The 23436-nt window shown below is 34.3% G+C and overlaps 1 protein-coding gene across 1 annotated transcript in view; it reads left to right on the plus strand.

The window, feature by feature from the left end:
* Positions 1 to 23436, plus strand: part of LOC149072164 (protein O-mannosyl-transferase Tmtc3-like) — a 101134-nt gene that overhangs the window by 25716 nt on the left and 51982 nt on the right. Inside the window, exons 4-8 of the mRNA XM_089246805.1 lie at positions 13696 to 13777; positions 15865 to 15964; positions 16870 to 16985; positions 17172 to 17344; positions 22767 to 23022. Coding sequence (XP_089102931.1) covers positions 13696 to 13777; positions 15865 to 15964; positions 16870 to 16985; positions 17172 to 17344; positions 22767 to 23022 — 727 coding nt within the window. The remainder of the gene's footprint in view (positions 1 to 13695; positions 13778 to 15864; positions 15965 to 16869; positions 16986 to 17171; positions 17345 to 22766; positions 23023 to 23436) is intronic.

A 23436-nucleotide genomic window follows, 5' to 3' on the forward strand; every position in this document is an offset into this window, starting at 1 on the left:
CAATTTAATTTTTTTTCGAGGAATCAGTTCGGTTTTCTTGGAAATAAGAATACTGAGATGGCAATTTTGAAATTTTCAGCAAAAGTATATGAAAGTATTAACGAGAGCAAAAGAACCCTTGCTATGTTTTTAGATTTAAAAAAAGCCTTTGATAGTGTCGATCATCCAATTCTTATGCATAAGTTATATTGTTCAGGTCTGAGAGGCAACACTTATCACTGGTTTAAAACTTATCTGTCAAATAGAATGCAAGCAGTTAAAATAAATGATACAATAGGTACATACAGGATTATTAAAACTGGCGTCCCACAGAGTTCTGTTCTTGGACCGATTTTATTTCTAATCTTTGTTAATGATATCAATAACCTGGATCTACATGGTGATTTGATTAGCTATGCCGATGACACAGCTATTGTTTTGTCAGAACAAACGTATACCATGCTGAAATCTGATACTGAAGAAGATTTAACAAAAATTAACACTTGGTTGAGGCATAATAAGTTAACCTTGAATCTCAACAAAACTAAATACATAAATTTTCAATTATACAGTAGAAATATTGAAACACTTATAATTCGATGCCATGAGTTGGGATGTTCTGATGACCAATGTTTTTGTCCGATTGTCTCGGAAACTGAAGAGTATAAATATTTAGGAGTCACTATAAACAAAAATTTGAAATGGAACTCTCATGCAACTGCACTTAGTAACAAAATAAAATACATGAATGTTCGTTTATATTGCTTAAAAAATATTATATCTCCTCAATTTATTCATACACTTTATTTTGCTTGGTTCTACTCACTTATTCAGTATGCTATATGTGTTTGGGGAGGTGATTATGAGTCCAATTTAAATGTTTTAATAAGTGCTCTGAAAAAAACTATAAATATTATTTCCTCTCGTAACCCTACACCATCTGCCTATAATTATAAATCAGACTATAGATTTAATATTGAAAAATTGTATATATACCGAAGTCTAATGTTTATTTATAAAAATCCTACTTGGTTTGAAATCAAGCAATGCCCAACAAACACACGTCTCCGTCGAGGTTTTCAATATAATATTATACAACCTAAAAAAACATTAACCCAAAAGCAATTTATATATTTGGCTCCATTATATTTTAATAACCTGCCAAATGAAATAAAATATGAAAATAAATTAAGAGCTTTCAAACAATTAATTATCAATTATATTAATATTTTACTGCAATAGGAAGGTACTTCTCGGCCCCCAGTATACAGTGTTGTGTCACCTAGGCCTTTGAAATATTTGTCTATTTCTATACTTGTATTTTGCTTAGTACTTGTTAGTAGCCTATATGAAAGTGTTTGCCACCACAGAAAAATTTATGTTTGTATACTCTGGACGGATCAAGCGATCCCTTGAGTAGAATACTGTATTTATATATTTATATATATTGTTTTTTTTTTTCTCTTAATAAACTATTTCTATTATTATATCTCAAAATATTTTGCAGTGGCTGTTTCACTGCAAAATGTTTGAAAGCACTCTTCAAATGTGCACAAGTATTTAATTTTGCTTTCTGATGTAATATGCTTCAGAAAATATATTAAAAATTCTTGATTACATGCTGTGCTTCTAAAAGAACAGTACCTGCATATGTATTCTATCTGCAGAGCACTACTGTAATTTTTGGTGCACCTCGCCCATAATTGAGAGGTTTTACATTATATCCATAGACTTATAAATAAACATGCACAGCTCCTTCAGCAGTGTATGATTAGAAGGTTTAATCTTGTCAGCACACATTATTACATTCGTATAATATAATTTTAGCTTTTCATCAGAGGGATATGTGTGCAGGTACTGCTTTTTCCAGAGGACCACCTAATAATAAGTGCATAGTACTCTCAAATATTTTGCAGTGAATGTGCCTGTTTCACTGCCAAATGTTTGAAAGCACTCTTCAAATGTGCACAAGTATTTAATTTTGCTTTCTGAAGTAATATGCTTCAGAAAATATATTAAAAATTCTTGATTACATGCTATGCTTCTAAAAGAACAGTACCTGCATATGTATTCTATCTGCAGAGCACTAATGTAATTTTTGTGCTCTCCACACATAATTGAGAGGTTTTACCTTATCTGTAGACCTGCAAATGAACGTGTACTGCTCTTTCAGCAGTGTATGATTAGAAGGTTTAATCTTGTCAGCACACATTATAACATGTGTATAATATAATTTGAGGTTTTAGCCTTATCATCAGAGGGATATGTGTGCAGGTACTGCTTTTTCCAGAGGACCACCTAATACTAAGTGCATAGTACTCTCAAATATTTTGGAGTGGCTGTTTCACTGCCAAATGTTTCAATGCACTCTTCAAATGTGCACAAGTATTTAATTTTGCTTTCTGAAGTAATATGCTTCAGAAAATATATTAAAAATTCTTCATTACATGCTGTGCTTCTAAAAGAACAGTACCTGCATATGCATTCTATCTGCAGAGCACTACTGTAATTTTTGGTGCACCTCGCCCATAATTGAGAGGTTTTATCTTATCTGTAGACCTACAAATGAACATGCACAGCTCCTTCAGCAGTGTATGATTAGAAGGTTTAATCTTGTCAGCACACATTATTACATTCGTATAATATAATTTTAGCTTTTCATCAGAGGAATATGTGTGCAGGTACTGCTTTTTCCAGAGGACCACCTAACACTAAGTGCATAGTACTCTCAAATATTTTGCAGTGACTGTTTCACTGCAAAATGTTTGAAAGTACTCTTCAAATGTGCACAAGTATTTAATTTTGCTTTCTGAAGTAATATGCTTCAGAAAATATATTAAAAATTCATGATAACATGCTGTGGTTCTAAAAGAACAGTACCTGCATATGTATTCTATCTGCAGAGCACTAATGTAATTTTTGTGCTCCCCACACATAATTGAGAGGTTTTACCTTATCTGTAGACCTGCAAATAAACATGTACTGCTCTTTCAGCAGTGTATGATTAGAAGGTTTAATCTTGTCAGCACACATTATTACATGCATATAATATAATTTGAGGGTTTAGCTTTTCATCAGAGGGATATGTGTGCAGGTACTGCTTTTTCCAGAGGACCACCTAATACTAAGTGCATAGTACTCTCAAATATTTTGCAGTGACTGTGCCTGTTTCACTGCAAAATGTTTGAAAGCACTCTTCAAATGTGCATAAGTATTTAATTTTGCTTTCTGAAGTAATATGCTTCAGAAAATATATTAAAATTTCATGATAACATGCTGTGCTTCTAAACGAACAGTACCTGCATATGTATTCTATCTGCAGAGCACTAATGTAATTTTTGTGCTCCCCACACATAATTGAGAGGTTTTACCTTATCTGTAGACCTGCAAATGAAAATGCACAGCTCCTTCAGCAGTGTATGATTAGAAGGTTTAATCTTGTCAGCACACATTATTACATGTGTATAATATAATTTGAGGTTTTAGCTTTCCATCAGAGGGATATGTGTGCAGGTACTGCTTTTTCCAGAGGATCACCAAATACTAAGTGCATAGTACTCTCAAATATTTTGCAGTTACTGATTCACTGAAAAATGTTTTAACACGTTGCGCGACCAATCAACTTCGAAATATTAATGATGTTTTAATTTATTTTACTTTATTGGACCATAAAATAAGGATAACAAACTTTTTGATGTTGAACGTAGAATTTTAAGTAATGTTAAAAAATTTAAGAAAAATGTTCAATTTTGTTAATTTCCATAAACTTCAGGTACAATGCACGACCGGAAAATATTGTGTTACAAAAATTATATTTTATCACTGTAAATAATGGTAGTGAAATTTGTAATGAACCCCCCGAAAATACTGTCATGTTGCAGCAATGCCAAACCGGAATTGTTAGGGTATACTCAATTGTTCTAGATTGATCCAGAATGTGTTGTATGACCTCCAGGTGGTGGTGCCACAAAATTGGAAATATGCAAGAATTATAGAATTTTCTTCATGTGTATAAAGGTCATGCGATAGAGAGAGAGTGAGTGTTGTTCGACTTTATTCTCAATGCAAGATTCTTATTTGTGAATAATTGTAAATAGCTGTTTTCTTTGTGAATAAATCTGTGACTTATTCACAATCTTAATTATCCTTCACAATCTTCTTAATCCTCTGCTTATTTTAAGGATTTGGGAGAAATTATCCAGAACTATTTCAACCGATTCGTATTTTTAGATTAGACAACTGTTTCTCATTATAGCGATTTGAAAATAAAAAGTTAATTTCTTTCAACCCATTTTAGGGCATAGTGCTCTCAAATATTTTTTGCAGTTACTGCCTGTTTCATTTTAAATGTTTGAAAGCGCTCTTCAAATGTGCACAAGTATTTGATTTTGCTTAACAATTTTGTTTTTGATTAAGCCATTACAATATTGGTTTTTTTTCTGTGTGAAATTTATCATAAACTTGTGATTTTATTTTGATAGAAACCTTTGATTTCAGTGGCTAAAACTTTTCTTATGATAGCAAGTGCACTGGAAACGCTGAAAAAAATTACATATTATGCAAAAATTTTTATTGCTGAAGAGCACTGTCATAACCGGGGGGGGGGGAAGCAGGGGAGTCATTGTTGTTAAGTCAAAGACACATCCCCCAATCAAAGGTTTGCCTACATTGGTGCCTATTCTCATGAATGATTTTTGATTCCCTCACACACACACAGAAAAATATTAAATTCTTTATTTTCTGCCTTCATTGACTGACAGGATGAATACCTAAGTGAGAAAAATAAACTCCATTCAAATGCTTCCTCTTGCAGTTTCACTGTGGCAGGGTTTGTGCTATTCATTTGAGTGAAGAGAGAGAAAAGTGTAGGGCATTTCTTATACTAATCATTTTTCAAAATTGCTTTCAAGCTCTTCATCTGTAAGCATGGTCAGGGCAGCCTCCCCCCCCCCCTCTCTTCCAAAAGGCGATATTTTGCCTACATCTTTATGAACTTTGCTTTTGCTGTTGGTCGTTCATGGTAGAGCACCTAGAAAATCCATTCTTTGGTTCCTTAGTTTTGAGGACTAGACATTCATTCTGTTGTTAAGTAGTCTTGTATTTTGTAGGGTTTTTTTAAGATACGGAATCTCCTACTGTGGTAAGACCACCGAGCCTAGGAAGTAATGACTAGAGTTTGATCTCATGAAAATACCAACTTGTCTATAGGCACCTTAGCTAGAATTAATAACTTGCATATAGGTTAGGGTTAGGCCCTCCTCACATGGGGAAACTAAAGTTTGGCAACTGATAAGAGAAACAGTTTCCTGAAGACCAGCATGTATATCGCTCTAGATGCCCTCACACGAGGAAATTGGTGTATTGGCGACGAAATATCGAACGCGACTCAGGCGACTGGCATGTGAGTCGCCGCCAACTTTTGTTGAAGAAACTAAAAACTGCCTTTAGCATTCCTTCATATTTTCGTCATGCGAGTTTGGACCCAAATTGAAAAGCAATCCAGAGTATATATAATAAATTATCAGTTAAAAGGATATAATGAAATTTCTACAGAATTTTGTTCATAGGTAAATACATGATTTCTTTATTTAAATTGATATTATTTTGAAATTATAATGAAATCAGGGGAGTCGGAATTGTTTCAAAACTGTGGGTGCTCGTCTTTAGTTTTATATCGGAAAGTTTAATTTCTTAATCAATTCTGGGGTGCTCGGATCCATGCCACAAATTACCATGGGTGCTTGAGCATGCACCCCTGGCTCTGACGGGGTCTAGGTCAATTCGTCGTGCTCAATTTGTCGCGTTTAATTTGTCGTGCTACAAACTCGTCGCTGTACAAATTTGTCGCAGGCCCATTTCGTCGTGGTACAAATTTGTCGCAGACTCATTTCGTTGCTGTACGAAGTTGTAGCGAAGTCAATTCGTCGCGACAAATTTGAATTGCTTCAAAATTCTTGTTTGTTGTGATCTTATAAATAGGGTAGTTGCTTTAGGCGCAAAAAATGGAACTTTTTTCTCATTTATTGGAAATATTCCCCTTCCCATCTCTGTTATAATTTTTAACAAATGAAGGAAAGTATTCATTGAAGTCATCGAGGGACATTGGAACGTACACCAAGATAATAAATTAGATCCAATAAATTTTTAAAATTTAATTTTCACCATATAAGCCGCATTTCTGTCGGGATTTTCATTTCTCCCAGTGAGGGGCCTTGGGGAGCTCACCAAGAAATAAATTGGGATCAAATAAATTTTTAAAATTTAATCTTCTTCATATAAGCCGCGCTTCCCGCTTTCTGTAGGGATTTCCATTTCTGGCAGCGAGGGGCGTTGGGGGTGCACATCAAGATAATAAATTGTGATCAATGTGCCCCCCCCCCCAGCATGATTTCCATAATTCATTATTAAATGTTTCCATGCAGAGAATATATCTTTAAGGAATTTTTTATCGACAAGGTGTCTCTAAGTTTTATATGTAACAGCTGCGAAAAGTCTTATTTTCAAATTATTTTTTTGCAATGCAAATGTACGTTTCAAATCACTTTGTATTATCACACCGAAATAATATTCGAACACTTCGACCATAGGCACCAGAAACTGGGGGCTGATGCCATTTGAGCCCCCCCCCCTCCAATAACTCATGAATATACAATGCACCATTTCGCCTCCTCTGAGTACAGGGTTGAGTCTCTTATATACGGAGGAATGAATGACGATTTTCAGCCCCTCCTCCTTCCTCAATGTTTCCTTCATGTCGGCACCTTTGACTGGCCAAGGATGCCGGAAGTGTTTGGAATTTGTGGGTTCTTGTCTTGATCTTGAAGTAGAAAATTTTGATTTCCGAATCATTTCTCTAGGTGCTCATACCCATTCCATACAGTTCCCTGGGCACCCACAGCATCCCTGTCTCTGACACCACTGCAAATTTCAATCGATTTTTGATTTTTTTTCAACTCTAAAGTAACAACTCTCAAGTAAAAAGAATCAGACTTTTATTAGCCCATTGTATGTAACTTCATGTACATGACACTCATACGGCTCCAGTCAACGATCAGTAAAAATTTCTTCTCACAACACAAGTGAATTAACATTAACAGACAATATAAGATTATATTCAGAGGTATATTTCCTGGTTGGGGAGGGGGTACGTGGGATTTATCCCAAGATGACAAGTTCAAGCGAAAGGACTTAACTAAAATTAAGTAATTGGTGATCAAGAACATGAATTAGAAAGGAAGAAGGGAGGCAAGGTTTGAATAGACCACAGGTGGGAAAACTATAAATCCGCCTCTGATTATAGCCTACATTTATTAAGATAATTTTAATTTTAAAAACAATTCGTATTGTACATATAAACACTCCACAATATCTAAACCTTTATTTATTTTCAGTTTGAGTAACATTTTATTTAAACATTAACATTTTAATCTAACGTGAATATCGCAATAAAAAGCCTGATGATGATTAATAGAATAACAAGTGATGCTATTTTAAAGTACCATAAATTTCTTCTATTTTTTTAACGATACGTAGGAGAAGATTTCAATTTATTGCAATTTAAATTGAATTCAAACAATTTAATTTAAAAAGTACCACATTATTTTTTGTCATCCATATAATCTGTATCTCTATTTTATGATACAACAAAAAACTCAAATAAAGAAAATTAATTATAAGCTAATTCATTCAATTGCATTAAAAGTTTTTCTATTTTCGGAACATGAATTATGGGGGCAAAACTTTTAAACACACACAAACCAACATATTTCCACGTTCGGTTTTGCAATATTCCATGTTTTTGCCCACAGAAATATGTAGACCAAGCACACCAACCTTGTACCAAAAGCTTAGACGCTAATGAAAACTATGTGAAAATATTCAAACAGTCCAGCCAAAGATGTGCGACCGATTATAAACATAAGATTAATGGTTATATTATATCGATGTGACTGACCCATAGTCGTCTTTCTTATTGGTGATTACATGGTCTTTGTCGGTGCTCATCCTGTAGGCAATATTAAAACTTCATCGAATCGTCATTCATAAGCACTGTACTTTTCTACCCTTGATCTGCGCCCAACTCCCTTCGCCATGAGAAATAGAAATCCCAACAAAAGCCGGAAGTATAGCTTATACGGTGGAAATTAAATATTAATTTAATTGAATTATAAATTAATTAAATATTTCAGGTCCTTGTGGAGATACTGTAATGGTAAATGTTGGTGACTCTCGGGGGGGGGGGGGGGAGAAACTCTCGAGCCCATGGGGCAGATAGAAATTTACCGTTAAAGACAGGCTCACTGTATTTTGGGGAATATCATACAAACCGAAATTTTTCCACATGATATTGAAATTTTATCACAACAAAAATCAATTATTTAACATTTCAAATTTTTATAACTGAATTTTCAAGTATAATTAAATTTTTATATGCAGTTAAATTTTTAAATGTAATTGATATTGTAATTTTAATTTCGATGACCTTTCCGCATTGACAAAAAATAATTATTTTCAGTTAACTGCGTGTACACTTTTGTTCATTCTTTTATTTCACATGTAAGACGGTTTGACGAATTGATTCTGCTCTGTAATATATAAATTGACGTCATGACGGCAAATTTATATAGCTACGAATTGGAGCTGCAACAAATTTGTATCACGACGAATTTACACTGCGATAAACTTGTAACGCGACAAATTTTTACCACGACAAATTGACCGGTTATGGCTCTGACACCACTGAATGAAATGGTAAACCAGGACTGTCATTTCAGCTCTTTTCTGGGGGGGGGGGGCAAAGAACATATACTCACTGTATGTACATATATATACTATTTCTAGTGTATTTTTGAAAGCCGGGGGGGGGGCAGGGCAATAGCCCCCTGATCTCCCCCCAGATGACAGGTCTGTGGTAAACACATGGGCCCACCCAGGCACTCCCCCGGGGGTGATTTCAAAAGAAGATGGAGCATCACGAAAATTAGATCTGATAAAAAATTGCAGGAATAACCAAATGAATTTGCCAAGTAGGGTCTCGAAAAAAAATACATGACTGGGGGAGGGGGGCATGATGCTCTTAAGATGGCCCTGGATAAGAACCTCCAGAAAATTTAAAATACTGTCTACTTTTACATGTACCTAAACAAGCACGTGTTGTATAGGGATGGTCCCTGATTTTCCCCCTTGCTTGGAATGTCTGTAATCTAGGTCACGTACACGCACATCTGTGTGTGGGAGTATTCCCGAAAAATCATTCCCTGTGTGTTTTTGAAACAACAGTTCATGTGTTGTTTGTCTCTAGTTTCGCCTATAGTTTATTTTTTGCCTCTCGGAACCAGCTTTTATCGTTTCATTACTTAAAATTCTGCGTGACAATATTTTAACTAATAAACAAAAATATATATATTAAATCCAACATATATAGGTACTGAAAGGCACATTTATAGAGGAAAAACAGACATTTTATTGCGAATTTTTTTTTTCAAATGAAACATGAAATTATACTAAAAATTATCTAATTTTTACCATTTTATTGTCATTTCAAAATGATATCAATTTAAATAATGAAATTTTGTATTTACCCGTGAGCTGAAATTCTGTAGCAATTTCACGTATAATAGAAATTATTTTTCTTATTTCTTTGTTTCGATTTTTCCTAACCCGGTTAACAAGATAGTACCGGAAGATAAGAAGGAAAACTATAGACTTCTCTTTTTAATCAGTTTCCCGGGATTTGAATATTTTTTTAGTAGCGCGTGTGAGGGAGAATGGGCAACTCGACTCTCAAGTTGAAGCAACTCGAGCTCGATTTTAGTTTCCCCGTGTGAGGAGGGCCTTAGAAACTAGGAAAAGATGAAAAGCAACTCTGAGATACTGAGCTTTAAAATAACCAAGATCAAACAAAATGGGGTTATAGAATCTGGACAAGTTGTTACTTGAAGGAGAGTAAAATGAAATGCTATCATAGGGCCAATAAATCCTTAAAATCAGAGAATGAGGAGAGGAAATGAGAGCAATCTATATTGTACAATAATTACGACCACCTAGTTGATAGATTGATAAATTTAGTTGTTTTAAAAAAAGTAACCTTCTCAGAATCACTTTTTTTGCATGTTGTGTTTCATCTCAATCACCTGTTTGCCTCATACAGTAGAGTAGTTAGTCTGAGAAATTATCTCTGGAATAAGCTATGGCCAGTGTCTTTTTTTATCTTGTGGCATCTAAATCCATCTTTGCATCAATTAGTTTGAAAATTTCGAAATATAATATAAATACAATTGCTTTCTTTAAAAAGAGACAGTTCAAAATAAACGCCATGGTGTTCCGTCTGCTGAAGTTCTGCTGCTTCAGACCAAATTCAAAAACCCCCATACTATGACTGCTCACATCCTTGAGCAGGACCCTTAGCCTGAATCTTTTTTGAGCTCTGGGCCAGTTTTTTCACAGGCCCTTGTATAGTGAATTTATAGTGTTTAAAACAAAACAATTAAGAATTCTATCAAGCGCCCATGGCCAGAGCTCTGTCAACCCAATCCTTGCGGGGGCCCATGTCTCATACTGTTGCTCTAATGAAATGTTTTGTTCAACAGGAATTCGATCAAACAGGTCTTTTGTCTATTCATTGCTCCGTATAGTTTCATTCTTTTCTCGATTTGTTTTGGAACCACTTAAATAACCAACAAATGAAAGGAAAAAACCCCATGAAACTCCTAACGTGTTTTCAGGACCAGATTAACCATTAAGAAAAATAAGCACATGCTTAGGGCATCAAGAGAAAAAAAAGGCATCCACAAAAAATCATCAGAGTACTTTTTTTAATTAAAATTGTTTTCTCAGCATCAGCCATATGATAGAAAATTCTAAAATTTTAAGAGCACTTGATTGTACAGTTGAAGATCTTTATCAAAAGGTTGACCAGGGCTGCAACTATGGGAGGGCAGGGGAAGGGTTATCTGGTGCCTGGGCTCTGGACCAAGAAGGATGCTGAGTTTACACTTTTCGTTAAAAATTGTGAGTAGGGGGCGTCGAAATGGATACAGATCCTCCAAGTAACAGGTGAATTTTAGTTTCTAGTTGCAGCTCTGAGGGTGATACAAAAAAAGCAGAGAAACTAAGTTAATTGCAAACAAGAACTTGTGTCAATGCTCAGTTTTTGGATTGAAATTTTGCTCTATTTCCATAAAGTAAGCCCAGAGCTGTCTCAGTAGCATCATAGGCTCCTGGATAAAAAAAAAATTTCTGAGGTTCCCCACACCTAGCTATAAATACCTGTCTATCAATTTGCATACTTACTCTCCCCAAAACGTTAACCAGATCAAGTTGTCATGAGGCCTCCATGGGATCATAGGCCTCGAGTGAAAATGATGTAAATGTGATAACCACAAGTGTCCTTCATTCCGCTATTCTAGCAAGGGTGCTAGAATAGCGGAGAGGACAGGAATAGAGGTGGGAGGACATGAATGGTTTCTTAATAACCCCCCCCCCATTACATGTAGTTTATATTTTATATATATTCTTTTTTTTTTAAATACAAATATAACCAGCCAGAGTGAGTCAATCAAAACACCAAGACCGAAGCTGATCCTTAGCTAAGGCTCTCTCCAGACGCATTTCATGTCCACAACACACGTGCGTACCCATATTGTCGTATGCTAAGCAAGATGGCATGGGTGATCCCTAATTGCATATATTCCCCCACACAATATTTCTATTTTGTATTTTCTCATCAAATCCACCGGAGCGAGTGAACTCAACCCAATTAAACTGATGCTGGCTTCTAGTCAGCAAATTATCAAACCCATTTGCTCACCAATAAGGTTTTAAGTGAGATTACTTGTTCCGATGAATATATATATATATTTTATTTTTTTTATTTCACAATAAGATTCTCATTTCGTTTTTTTTTTTTTTTTTTTTTGTATCCTGTGTATATAATATGGCAAGTGTTAGATAACAGATGAGATGGCATGGGGGCCCCCTCAATTGCTTTTAAAACATACCTCCATCCTAATATGTGTACATTCATCTGTCTTAACAAAAGTCCGAAACTTTTCTCAACTCCCAACCCCATCTTGTCTGTAATCACCACAAAATTTGTTAATCGCGACAGTACCCAATTGTCTGGGAAAGATATGTTGTAAAAATTTTTTGTATGTTTTCTTTCTTTTTCTTTTTTAACACAAAATAAAGTGTTCCAGACTTTGCATTGTAGGTCCAAGTCTAATTAGCCCTCGTGTGCAGAAAATGACCGTGGTGCGACAAAAATGATCAATGATCCAGACTCTGCCACGAAGCTGGGCTGGAAGAGATCTCGCCAATGGGATAAGTCCAGTGGCAAAGTTCTGGCATTCATTCATTCAGGCCTCGAGTGAAATGATTTTTCTGAATCTTTCCCCCCCCCCCAACACTTGAAAATACTCAGCGGGAAAAATATGTCTGTTCTGTATGAACTAATTGTCGAGGTCAGAGAGAATCTCCAACTCTAACACATAGGCCTATATTTTTTCTGCTGAGCAACTGGGAGTTAAGATTTGGTAATCAACCCAAGTGGTATCCCTGGTCAGTGTGATAATGGTCATATTTATCCTCTTAAGATGGTTGTGTGTTGAAATGCATTAAGAATTTTGTGGTTTTTCCTTTTATTTGCCTCATTTATTGGTTCTGTTTGTTATTATATCAGGCAAAGGATTATTTACTCTTTCATTTTCTGAAATAAACTCTGTGCAGGGGCGGCTCTATGGGGTTGTGCGACCCACAGAAAGCAGGTAGATATGATGAACACTAAAATCATTTCACTCGATATTTAATCAATTCACACACCTACACCTGCCACTTTCACTTCCAATTTGGAAGATTAATAGTTGCACTTCGAATGCTTTACAGACACTCCAAAATATATTAGGCACACATACAGTATGGGTCTCTAGACCCCTTGGCTGATTTTTTGTTTCATCTTGTATGTATATAAAAAATTAAAACAATAAACATATACACGATACACCGGCACACAAAACATTATTCGGCACACACCAATTTGTTTGAAATTCCTGAAGGGTAGTTCTCCAAAATTTTTTTGGTTCACAGCCCCCTTTGGGTGAGTGTCTTCAATATAGTAATACATGACTATCTGTTTACGATAACAGTCTAACATGAAAGCAATTGTATGGAATCCAATCCATTTCTTAGATTGATTTTTATTTTCCTTTTCTATTTATTATATATATTTTTTTATATTTTAATCTTATTTTAATATTACTGTTTCTTTAAAAATACACACTCTAGGACCACAACTGAAAAAATATTATTGAAATTCTTTATAAATTGATTAAATTTATTTTCAATTTTCAGTTTATGTTTATTTTTAAAATTAATTAAATTAATTCCTTTTTAAGTGATTTAATTTTTATTTTTTTTAATTTGATTTTTTATTGAAATTTATATAAAGTACTTTCAATAAATGTGTAATTTTAAATTTGAGCCTATATCAGGAAAAAGCACCTTTCCCAATTTTGCTACTCCATTGACAAAAATCTGGCTATACCACTACTGAAGGACCAGATATTTTATTAGTTATTTGTTGAAATTTTTGATTTTTTTTTTAGAGTTTGCAGTTTTATGTTTTAAAATTACTTGAAGTTTTTCAATATATCTACTACATTTTCACTTGATTGTTTTGAAAATGTCTTTCATTTGGTAAAAATGTTTTTCCATGTTTAGGTTGTGCCATTTATTTTTACCATCTACTCCAAGTTTTGTTGCATCAGTGTTATTTGCTGTTCATCCTGTACATACTGAAGCTGTAGGTTTTATTTTATTTACTTAGTTGTTTTTAGGATGTTTTAAGTAGAAACAAATATACACTCAGTAGGATAAATTTATTGTGGATGATGAATGCAACCATTTTAATAGCCCTGTAATGAATTGTAGTTTACTAAACTAACGCGAAGTTAAATTTAAAAATTGGAAGGAAGCTTCATCTCATGAAACAAGAGACAATGCAAATACCTTGAAAAATAAGACTTGAACTACCATAGATTCAGGAAGAAGTACCACAGAATCTGTTAAAAAGTTCTTTTTTCAGGCATGCTGTAAAGTTATGCAAATGTGATAAAGTTACATAAATGTAACTATCATGCATTTTTTATTTTTTTTATTTTGAAAAAAAAACTTTTTTTTCATAAAATGTTTTTTGGTTGATATTAGTTGGGGACATCCTATCTTCCATGTACTGAACATGGTGCTATATATATCAGTCAGATTTTACTCCAGATTCTATCGTGTTGAGTATATTTAAGGTATTTGATGAGTCAAGGAATTCCGTAATACATCAACACCCCAAATTTATGTGATAGGTGGGACAGATGAAAATCACATAAGTTGAATTTGTGTAATTTGTGGCACACACACACACAGTTTTTCATACGAATACATATGAATGCTAGTTAATTAAAACCATATTTTTTGAAGAACACCCGTCTTTTTCCTTCTTATCATTGTACTACTTTGCTATGATACTCTTCTATGGCTTCATGAAATTCAACTTGCCTTGTGACTGCTTAACCTGTTTATGATCAGGGACATAATATTGCATCCAAACGCTAGTAGAACAAATTTAATTCATCTGACTGTTTCTTTGCCTTCATTTTTCCTCATGGTGAAGGTTTATTGTAACCATATGAAACAAAGTTGTGTGTGTATTCCCCCACCTTGTTCTCTTACCATCATATCGTGATATCTCGATGATATACGAGCAACTGAGATAACGATGGTAGCGGTTTTCCTCAGCTTTTTCCCCTGCCTCCTTCTCCATGGCATGCTCCCCCATACACACACACACACACATATAATGTATTATCTTTCTCAGAACTAATCCTATTATATACTGCACACAGAAGTGAGAAAGAGAACAAGTAATAAAACTACAAACCAAGTTTGTAGGTGAGGGTGAAAAAGCAAGGCAATGTACTAAATATTTTCTTATACAATTATCTCTGTACTGTTCTTCCCCACGCGTATTTCTTTTTTTCCTGTTTCTTCAACATGAAACAAGAATACCACATTTATCGCCTATATGTCTAATACAGATCATTCAAATTTATCACCAGCAGCTTGTACGCGAAGGTGTTAAATAAACCATGTTCTAGAATCTGTGCAAATCACCATTGTGTGTAATAAATTTTTAATATTTTGATAGCACCTTGGTCTGAAGAGCAAAATAAGCTGCTTGTATTTGGATTGGAGACAACAACTTTCACACCCATGGGTTAAAATTAGTAAAGAGATGAATTGTTATTAATGAGCATCACATTTATTGGCTTTGTAAGACTAGCAATAACATTAAACTCCATGTATGAAACACATGACAATCTACAAAATAGCAGATGCTATACATGGCTTGAGATTTAGTTTCTGAATATCATGCAAAATTTTTATATTCAATTGCTATTTCCCAGCTTATACTATAGCCTCTCAAGTATCACTACGATCTTTGCAATAATCCTGTAAATATGCTTGAATTTGAAGAATGTGCATTTTTCTGAAAAAATGATGGGTTATTTCCAAACTAAAGTGAAACATTTGCCTTGAAACTGAACAGCTCATATATATGCTATAGATAGTCATAAAAAATAAATTTAAATACTTAGAAACTTTTTCCCTTACAAACCAATTTTTCACAAATATATATGAAAAGGAAAACTGAAAACAATTATTGTATCTTTCTTTTTTCACAAGAAAGATAGGTATCATTTAGCCTACTTTAACAAAAATATATACATTTGATTACATATTTAGCTTTCTCTGAAGAAATTTGATATTTTTATCATTTTGTAGCCATGGCATGTATTGAATGCAAGGATAAGTGAGCTATATTTCTTTCTTTCGCAGGTTACCGGTGTTGTAGGTAGAGCAGAGATATTATCTTCTATATTTTTCTTATTAGCTTTTCTTTTCTACACCAAATGCTGTCAAAGAACATGCAAAACAGGTAATTTAATACAGCCAAACATTTTTATCTTGAAACTGGCAAATATGATGATAATAGATGGTTGAACAACCATACAGCAAGAATTAATTACGATTGCAATGTAATTAAAGTCATTGAATATATACATGGCACACATGGACTGGAACAAGAACAAAGCTCTTTAGTGTACAGGAAAACGAACATTTTGTATACAAAAAAATAAATAAATAAAATAACACACCCATGATAAGGTAGAGGAACAGAAAGAAAAAAAAGTAAAAATTCCAGCAAAGCATATTTATTCCACCAAAAAAAGTTTTTTTCTGCTAAGAGAACATTAACTTAACTATCAAACTAAACATTAAAGTTATAACTAAGGCAGTGATTCTCAAACCTTTGCCACTCGCAGCTCCCTTGCTAATTCATGACTAATTCATGATTCATCTGTGTCTCCCCAGAATAGTTTGATAGATATATTTCTCGCTATAAAAGAACATTTCAAAGCATAAATGGGCACACAAATCAATATCTCCAGTTCGATGCAATGCCTCTAACAAAGGTTAGAGATGCCCCCTATGAGCTGCGATGCACACATCGAGAAATACTGAACTTAGGTATTATTCAAAAATTATCAATTTGATTTCATAGATACAAGAACAAACTTCATTGGTGTATTTCATGTACCTTTAGCTTCTTCTGAGATATACTTGTTAAACCAGGCAGAATAATAATAAAATGGACAATATTCAATCACCCATTCATAGTTAACACTATCAAGAATGTTGTAATTACTATTTTTTATGCATGAATATGAATTTCATGAGTATATTTTTTTAACTCATGTATTTTTGATTTCATTTCACTTTTTACATTCTTATTAACTATGCTGATTTTGGATACTTCTTAAATTTTTCAAATTGTTACAGAATGGTCATCACTGTTTCTTTGCTTGTTATCTGTTGTTATGGCAACACTATCCAAAGAACAAGGAATTACTGTAGTTGGTGTCTGCTGTATGTATGAAATCTTTATAGCTCATAAGGTAAGGGCTAAAATGTGTTAAATTTCCTTCACAAGACCCGTTCTCATTTTCTTTCTTTTTCTTCTGAGAATGTAAAATTGTTTGTATTATTATTGAAGTTATTTCCTTTTTTTCAAACAAACTTTTTTTATGCACATACATGCAGTTTTATTCATCATTTCATCATGGATTTTTATTTTGTCCCAGATGAGGTTCATCGACTTGTTACAAATTGTCCAGTCAGTGCTTTCGTCCAAAAATTTCTCTTCATTATGGCTCAGGCATACATTATTACGTCTGTTTTTACTAGTAGCAAGTTTTCTTTGTTTAATTGTTGTAAGACTCAAGATTATGGGCGAACAGCTACCAGTATTTACCAAGTGAGCTATTTTCATGTTTTTATTTATCTTGAATGCCAATAGTGCTCAAAGTTCTTGGATTATAGTGATGGCCATTGAATATTTAAAATCATTTACCTAAAATAAATGATTTAATTTCATTAAATCAATTTAATTTACCTAATATAATATTAGGTTTATTTACCTCAGGGTTTGTAAAAAAAACCGGGGCGTGTGGTAGCCCAGGTCGATAAGATACTCGCCTAAAGTACCAAAGGATGTTTCAGAGGTGTTGCGAGCTCGATACCCAGGTCGCCCTTGACAGAAAACTTTCCTGACACAGGGGTACAACAGAAATGGTGACGTGACCCCAGAAAAAATTGCTACCACAGGGAGTCCCCCATCGAGGGGTTAGCACGCCAATCCATCGACGAATGTAAAAAACAAGCCTGCCGTTTGGAATTGGCAATAAATTGTAGGTCCCGGTCTGATTAGACCTCGTGTGCAGAAAATGACCGTGGTGCGACAAAAATGATCCAAAAAACTGGGGGGGGGGGTTTGGTTTAAACCAGGTTTAGTTTGGTTTAACCTGGTTTTTTGGTTTAAACAGCATTAACATCAAAAACAAAATTTCTGAAAAATCATTAAAACTTCTAATAATTAATTAAAATGTTTGTTAATGTAATTATAACACTATTCCCATATTAACCAGTCAAGTGGTTACAACGGCGTTTGCCGTCGCTGCCATACATAATGTTGGTGCCTACGACGGCATTTGCAGACATGCAGACTTTTCGGCCTTTTTCACAAATATGGCGAGATAATTTGTCGTACATGTGCTGCCATCTCTGTACAGCCATCCTTTTACTTTAGTATCTCATCACTAGATGGAGTTGGCAATTCTATTTCAAGGTCTGAGATTATTACTATTATCTTTGTCATGTTTTGCAAAGCTGCATCCCCATCGCTTTTTTTTTTCTGATTCCCTTACGAAGATACATCTGTTTTATTACTCATTCTTTTAGCAAAGGTTCAACTACTATGGTTCTACATAAATCCATCAACAGCATTTCTTTTAGTCACAGGACATTATGACTGCCCCTCCCCACTTTTGGGGTGTCATATTATGTCTCGACACATTTGAGCTATAAAAAAACATGCTATAAAAAAATATTTTAATATTTCAAACTTCCAAGAAAAGGAAAAAAAAGGGAAAAAGCGTGCTCATGTTTAAAAAAAAAGTGGGCACTGCGGGTAACGCTCAGAGAAATTAATTGGACAGTTGACTGGTTAATTAATCTATAAATATTTCTTACATTTCAACAAAAACCAACTTTTGCAATTTAATTATTTTTTGCTCAACTCAATGAATTACTTTTTGTTTGAAAATTCTTAATGTTATTATGAACCATATGGTACTGTATAAAGGTTTTTTCTCCAGTTACTTTCAGTATGCTTAATTAGGAAGCTGTTTTGTAAAAACTGTGATACAAGTTAAGTGAATATAATGTATTTAATGAAGCATAAATAATAAAGATTAATTATAGCAATGATTTACTGTATACAGGGTGATTATAACTAAAGTTCTGATTTCAAAACACTGTAAAAAAATAACCATTGTCATAATGACTTCAAAATTTACATGAATATTCCTGAAGCAATAGAGTTTTGTATGGCAAATTGGAAAAAATACTTAGAAATGTAAAATTAATGACACTGTACTCATCAAACACGTGAGAAATTTACTTGCAGAATAGAAACGATAGCCAGTCAGAGCAAAATGGTAACTTAATTAGCATTGCACAATTTCATAATTCTGGGAAACATCACAAAAATGAAGTAATTGCACAAATAAGAACCTACAACTTACTCAAGAAATGTTAAATATATGTTGTCCACCTTGTTCTGGCTATGAAATGAAAGTACAAAAATGCTTGTTCAACAACAAATCAGGCTATGTCATGGTAATGATGCGAATGTGTTTTCAATTCACCAGTTTGCAATCCAACCACTATTTGTAACATTTTGAGATACCTCCCCACAGCCAGAAGTTGCAAGGGTTAAGGTCAGTTGAACTGGCAGCCGGCCAGGTGTCATGTCATCCTGTTATTGTCAAAATGGTTCTTCAGCAGCTGCTTTGCTGGTACCACAATGTGAGTCTTGATAAAAGTTGTGCCATCCGCACACTGATGCTGTTGAAATGCCAAAATGATGTAGTTGCGCAACATAGATTATAGGCCTGATAGATGTAGATGATACTGCTGGCCAAGTACAGCATCATCTACTTGCACTTTTTTTTTTCTTTTCTTTTGCCAAATAAGTTTCCATTGTTTCGGGAGTATCCATGCAAATTTTCACGTTATTCTGATCAGTAGTTCTTATTGTATAGCTTTGGAATAAAAACTTTAATCATAACCATCCTGTATATAGCTGATTATTTTTCATAAATCTGTGACTGCTACACAGTAGAACACTGATTAACTGGGCTTAATGGTGAAAGTATAAAAACTATTGAATATTAAGACTGGGTGATATACAGTATGAGATGTGCTAGTTCTTATGGGAAAGAAAATGTCTGAGATAATACAACTACTAGTACACTAGTCTTTCGTCCTTTAGGGACAGCTAGTGTCTTTATTGAATTATAAGACCACTCCCCTAGCAGGATGGTGTCACTACTGTTGCTGCTTCTTTGTGAATGAAAAAAAAAACCCTGCATACACCACTACATTTAGATGTGTAATGCAATTCTTATTCATGAATTTGTTAAAGATAGAGCATCAGAATGTAGCCAAAGGTTAGAAAATGTGGTAAGAATGAGAAATTTTGGCTTCTGTATATAACTTTAACTAAGATACTTTATATGAAAAAAATAATAAAATGTATATATATATAGTTCCACTTTTTTATAAAACTACTTGAAAAAACCACTTATATCATCTTATACCATTTAAAGATATACTATCAATGTTTCCCAAGAATACAATATGTTGTGAGAATGAAACATTTTTTCTAATAATGAACCAATATGATATTTTTCAAGGAAAAAAATTATATTTAGGCCACTTTTATTTGATTTTTTGAAAAAAAACCAAGTGGGGTTTTTAAACAACCCTGATTTACCTAAATAATTTTTATACTTACCTAAGTAGTTTAGACAAATACAGCTATTTTGAATGCCTATTGGTCATTTTACATGTTTCAAACTATATTAAATATTTTCTCAATATACTTGCATTCTTCAAATTTGGCCACTTTCTTGATCACTTATTTTTGATGCTGTTGAGTTTCATATTTCATAGATGTTTTTATGATATTTGAAGTTGTTATCTATGACAGAGGTCTTCGCATGGCATGCGAGCCACTGATTAATATAGCTTTATAACAAATTATTAGTAAGCTGAGTGGCTCACGGGTTTCATTAAAATTTTCAAGGCTGCTCACGTTGTTTGTAATACTGAAAACATATATGAGATCTATATATATGGTATGACCCAAAGTTGCACAAAAGTTATTAGTATAGAGTTGATGATTTATTTATAAAATTCTTGACTTATGATAACACACTATATCTGTAAAGGCATTAATACCTTTTAATTGAACTGGCATCAAAAAGTAAGTCAGTTATAAATATCCCTAGCACTGGAGATTAGTCAAGCATTCACCTATACTTTTTCCCATAATTAGATGCCATATTTTACTTGATATCTGATGCAAAGTGCACATAAGCTCAAAAATTTATAATGAGATGTCTCCATGGCTTTTGCAAGTTATCTTGAGCCTTTCTTTAGATGTTGCAGCCTTTATTGTTACTTTATGTCTTGAAAAAACAGTCTAGCTACTCGTGCATTTGCATTTCTTGATGCATAAAAAGAGTTTGTGATTTTTTTGTTTAATTATTAGATAGGTGTGGAAAAACATATTGAACTGGTTAATTTTATAAATTTTAAATTGAAATTTTGCTGTTAGTTTTAAAGATACCTACATAATTTCAAAAAGTTTTCATACTTCACTGATTTTGCCTGCTGAGAGTTTGTCTGTTTAGGACCAGACTCATCCTTGGAAACCTGCTAAGAGTGTAAGTAATGCCAACCAACACTGTGATCTGCATAAAATACACTCTTTTGCAAAAAGGAACATAGCACCCCTAAAAAATAATCTTATCTCGAAATTTCGAATTCCTTTATGCCAAGTATGCAAATGATTAAATGTTCAAGGCCAATGAATGTTGACTTCGGTCATAGCGTGCATTTCTACTGTGCAACTAGCATTATATAAAACAAGTAACAATCGCAGATGGTTTATCTTTTCTCATTGTCTGCATTGCAGTTCCCTGGAGACACAACCAATAATGCCGTTACGATGTTGTGAAAGACCTTATTGGACGACTTCAAACGTAGTCGCATAGTCGGGATGCATGAAGCTGGCTGGTCATACCGAGCGATAGGCCGCCACCTGCACCATACGGACACAGCTGTGCAAAGGTGCTGGCAGCAATGGTTGCTGTAAGGAACTCATCAGTGGAATGAAGGCTCTTGAAGGCCAAGGTGCACGAATGCGAGGCAAGACCGGATGATTGTGCGACAGGCCCGAACTGCTCCTACAGCATCATTGTCTGCTATCCAACATGCTACAGACTCTTCCATACCACCCACGGTACCTTCCACCATCTCATGGTGCTTGGCTGAGACAGGGTTACGCTCACAGTGGCCTTTAGGACATCTGCTTTTAACCCCAGAACATCTGCAGTCATCTAGAGTGGTGTCGTAGCCGATCATGGCTGCCAGCAGACTTGCATCATATAGTGTTCAGGGATGAATCCTGCTTCAGTCTTGGAGCAGATGACCATTGGACCACTGTGTGGAGGGGCCAGGGCCAGCAGTCCCAATCAGCCTTATGTTGATGACATCCTACGGCCAGTTGCATTACCCTTCATGACACGGCATCCTAGATCCATTTTCCAACAAGATAATGCCAGGTACCATACGGCTCGCATATCTCTAGACTGCCTCCATGTTATTGATATTCTTCCTTAGCCATCAAGATCACAGAATTTTTCACCAGTTGAACGTGTATGGGACATGGTACGCCACCGGATTCAGGCACCCAAAAATGTTGCAGATCTGGAGCAACAATTGATGAATTCCTGGCAAAATTATAGCAAGACGAGAGTAGGAATCTTTATCACTCCTTACATCAGCGTAATCAGCGTACACAAGCATGCATCACCACCAGGGGGCTTTCACCAATTACTGATTTGAACATTCAATGTGCAATTACTAGCCATTGATGAGTCATATATTTAATTTCCATAAAAACAGTCAATTTCTCTCCATAGGGCTTCATTTTTTTTTTTTTTTTTTTTTTTTGCAAAAGAGTATATTGACTTCATGTAACTTTTGCATTTATATAATCACTTGCATGGACTTCACTGATTCATTTTGAAAAATACTTTACTTTTCAGGTATGATAACCCAGCAGCTATGTCAGAAACGCCCACGAGGCAGTTGACTTACAACTACCTTCTGCCTGTGAACATATGGTTACTTTTATTTCCATCAGATTTGTGCTGTGATTGGACTATGGGAACTATACCACTTATAGAAACATTTTTGGATACACGAAACATAGCTACATTAGTTTTGTATTGTACAGTAGCTGTCATTTTACTATCTGGGCTGATGTCTTATTCAAAGTGCCATTTAGAAGTGATTCTTATGGTGAGAAAACTTAACTTATTCAAGCAGGAGCTTTAGAATAAGATATAAATACAGTGGAATATATTTGTAGAGAGACAAGCAATAAGGACTGTAGAAAGTATTTTATAAGGTTAATTATATGCATACACATCAGTTGAAGCATCACTTGTTTGTGTGTGTGCTTAATGAAGATATGTAAATATCTCAAATGAGAGAGAGAGAGAAAGATGTGAAGTAACAAAAAATCTAGTGGTTTACAACCTGTGCTTTGTGGCTGTTCCCAGGAAAATAATATAAATAAAAATCGATTAAATTAAAGATTGAAAACAAAAAGTAGAAAAAATTAATAAAACCAGAGTTACATTCTGTTATACATTTTGAACAGAAATTTGCAAATTGAGTTTTTTGCATGGAATTGCACAATTGTTTTCATAT

The sequence above is a fragment of the Pholcus phalangioides genome, unplaced genomic scaffold (assembly GCF_987345545.1).
Source record: "Pholcus phalangioides strain wild (caught in Gottingen) unplaced genomic scaffold, Ppha-v1.0 ptg000017l_1, whole genome shotgun sequence".
Classification (NCBI taxonomy): Eukaryota; Metazoa; Arthropoda; class Arachnida; order Araneae; family Pholcidae; genus Pholcus; species Pholcus phalangioides.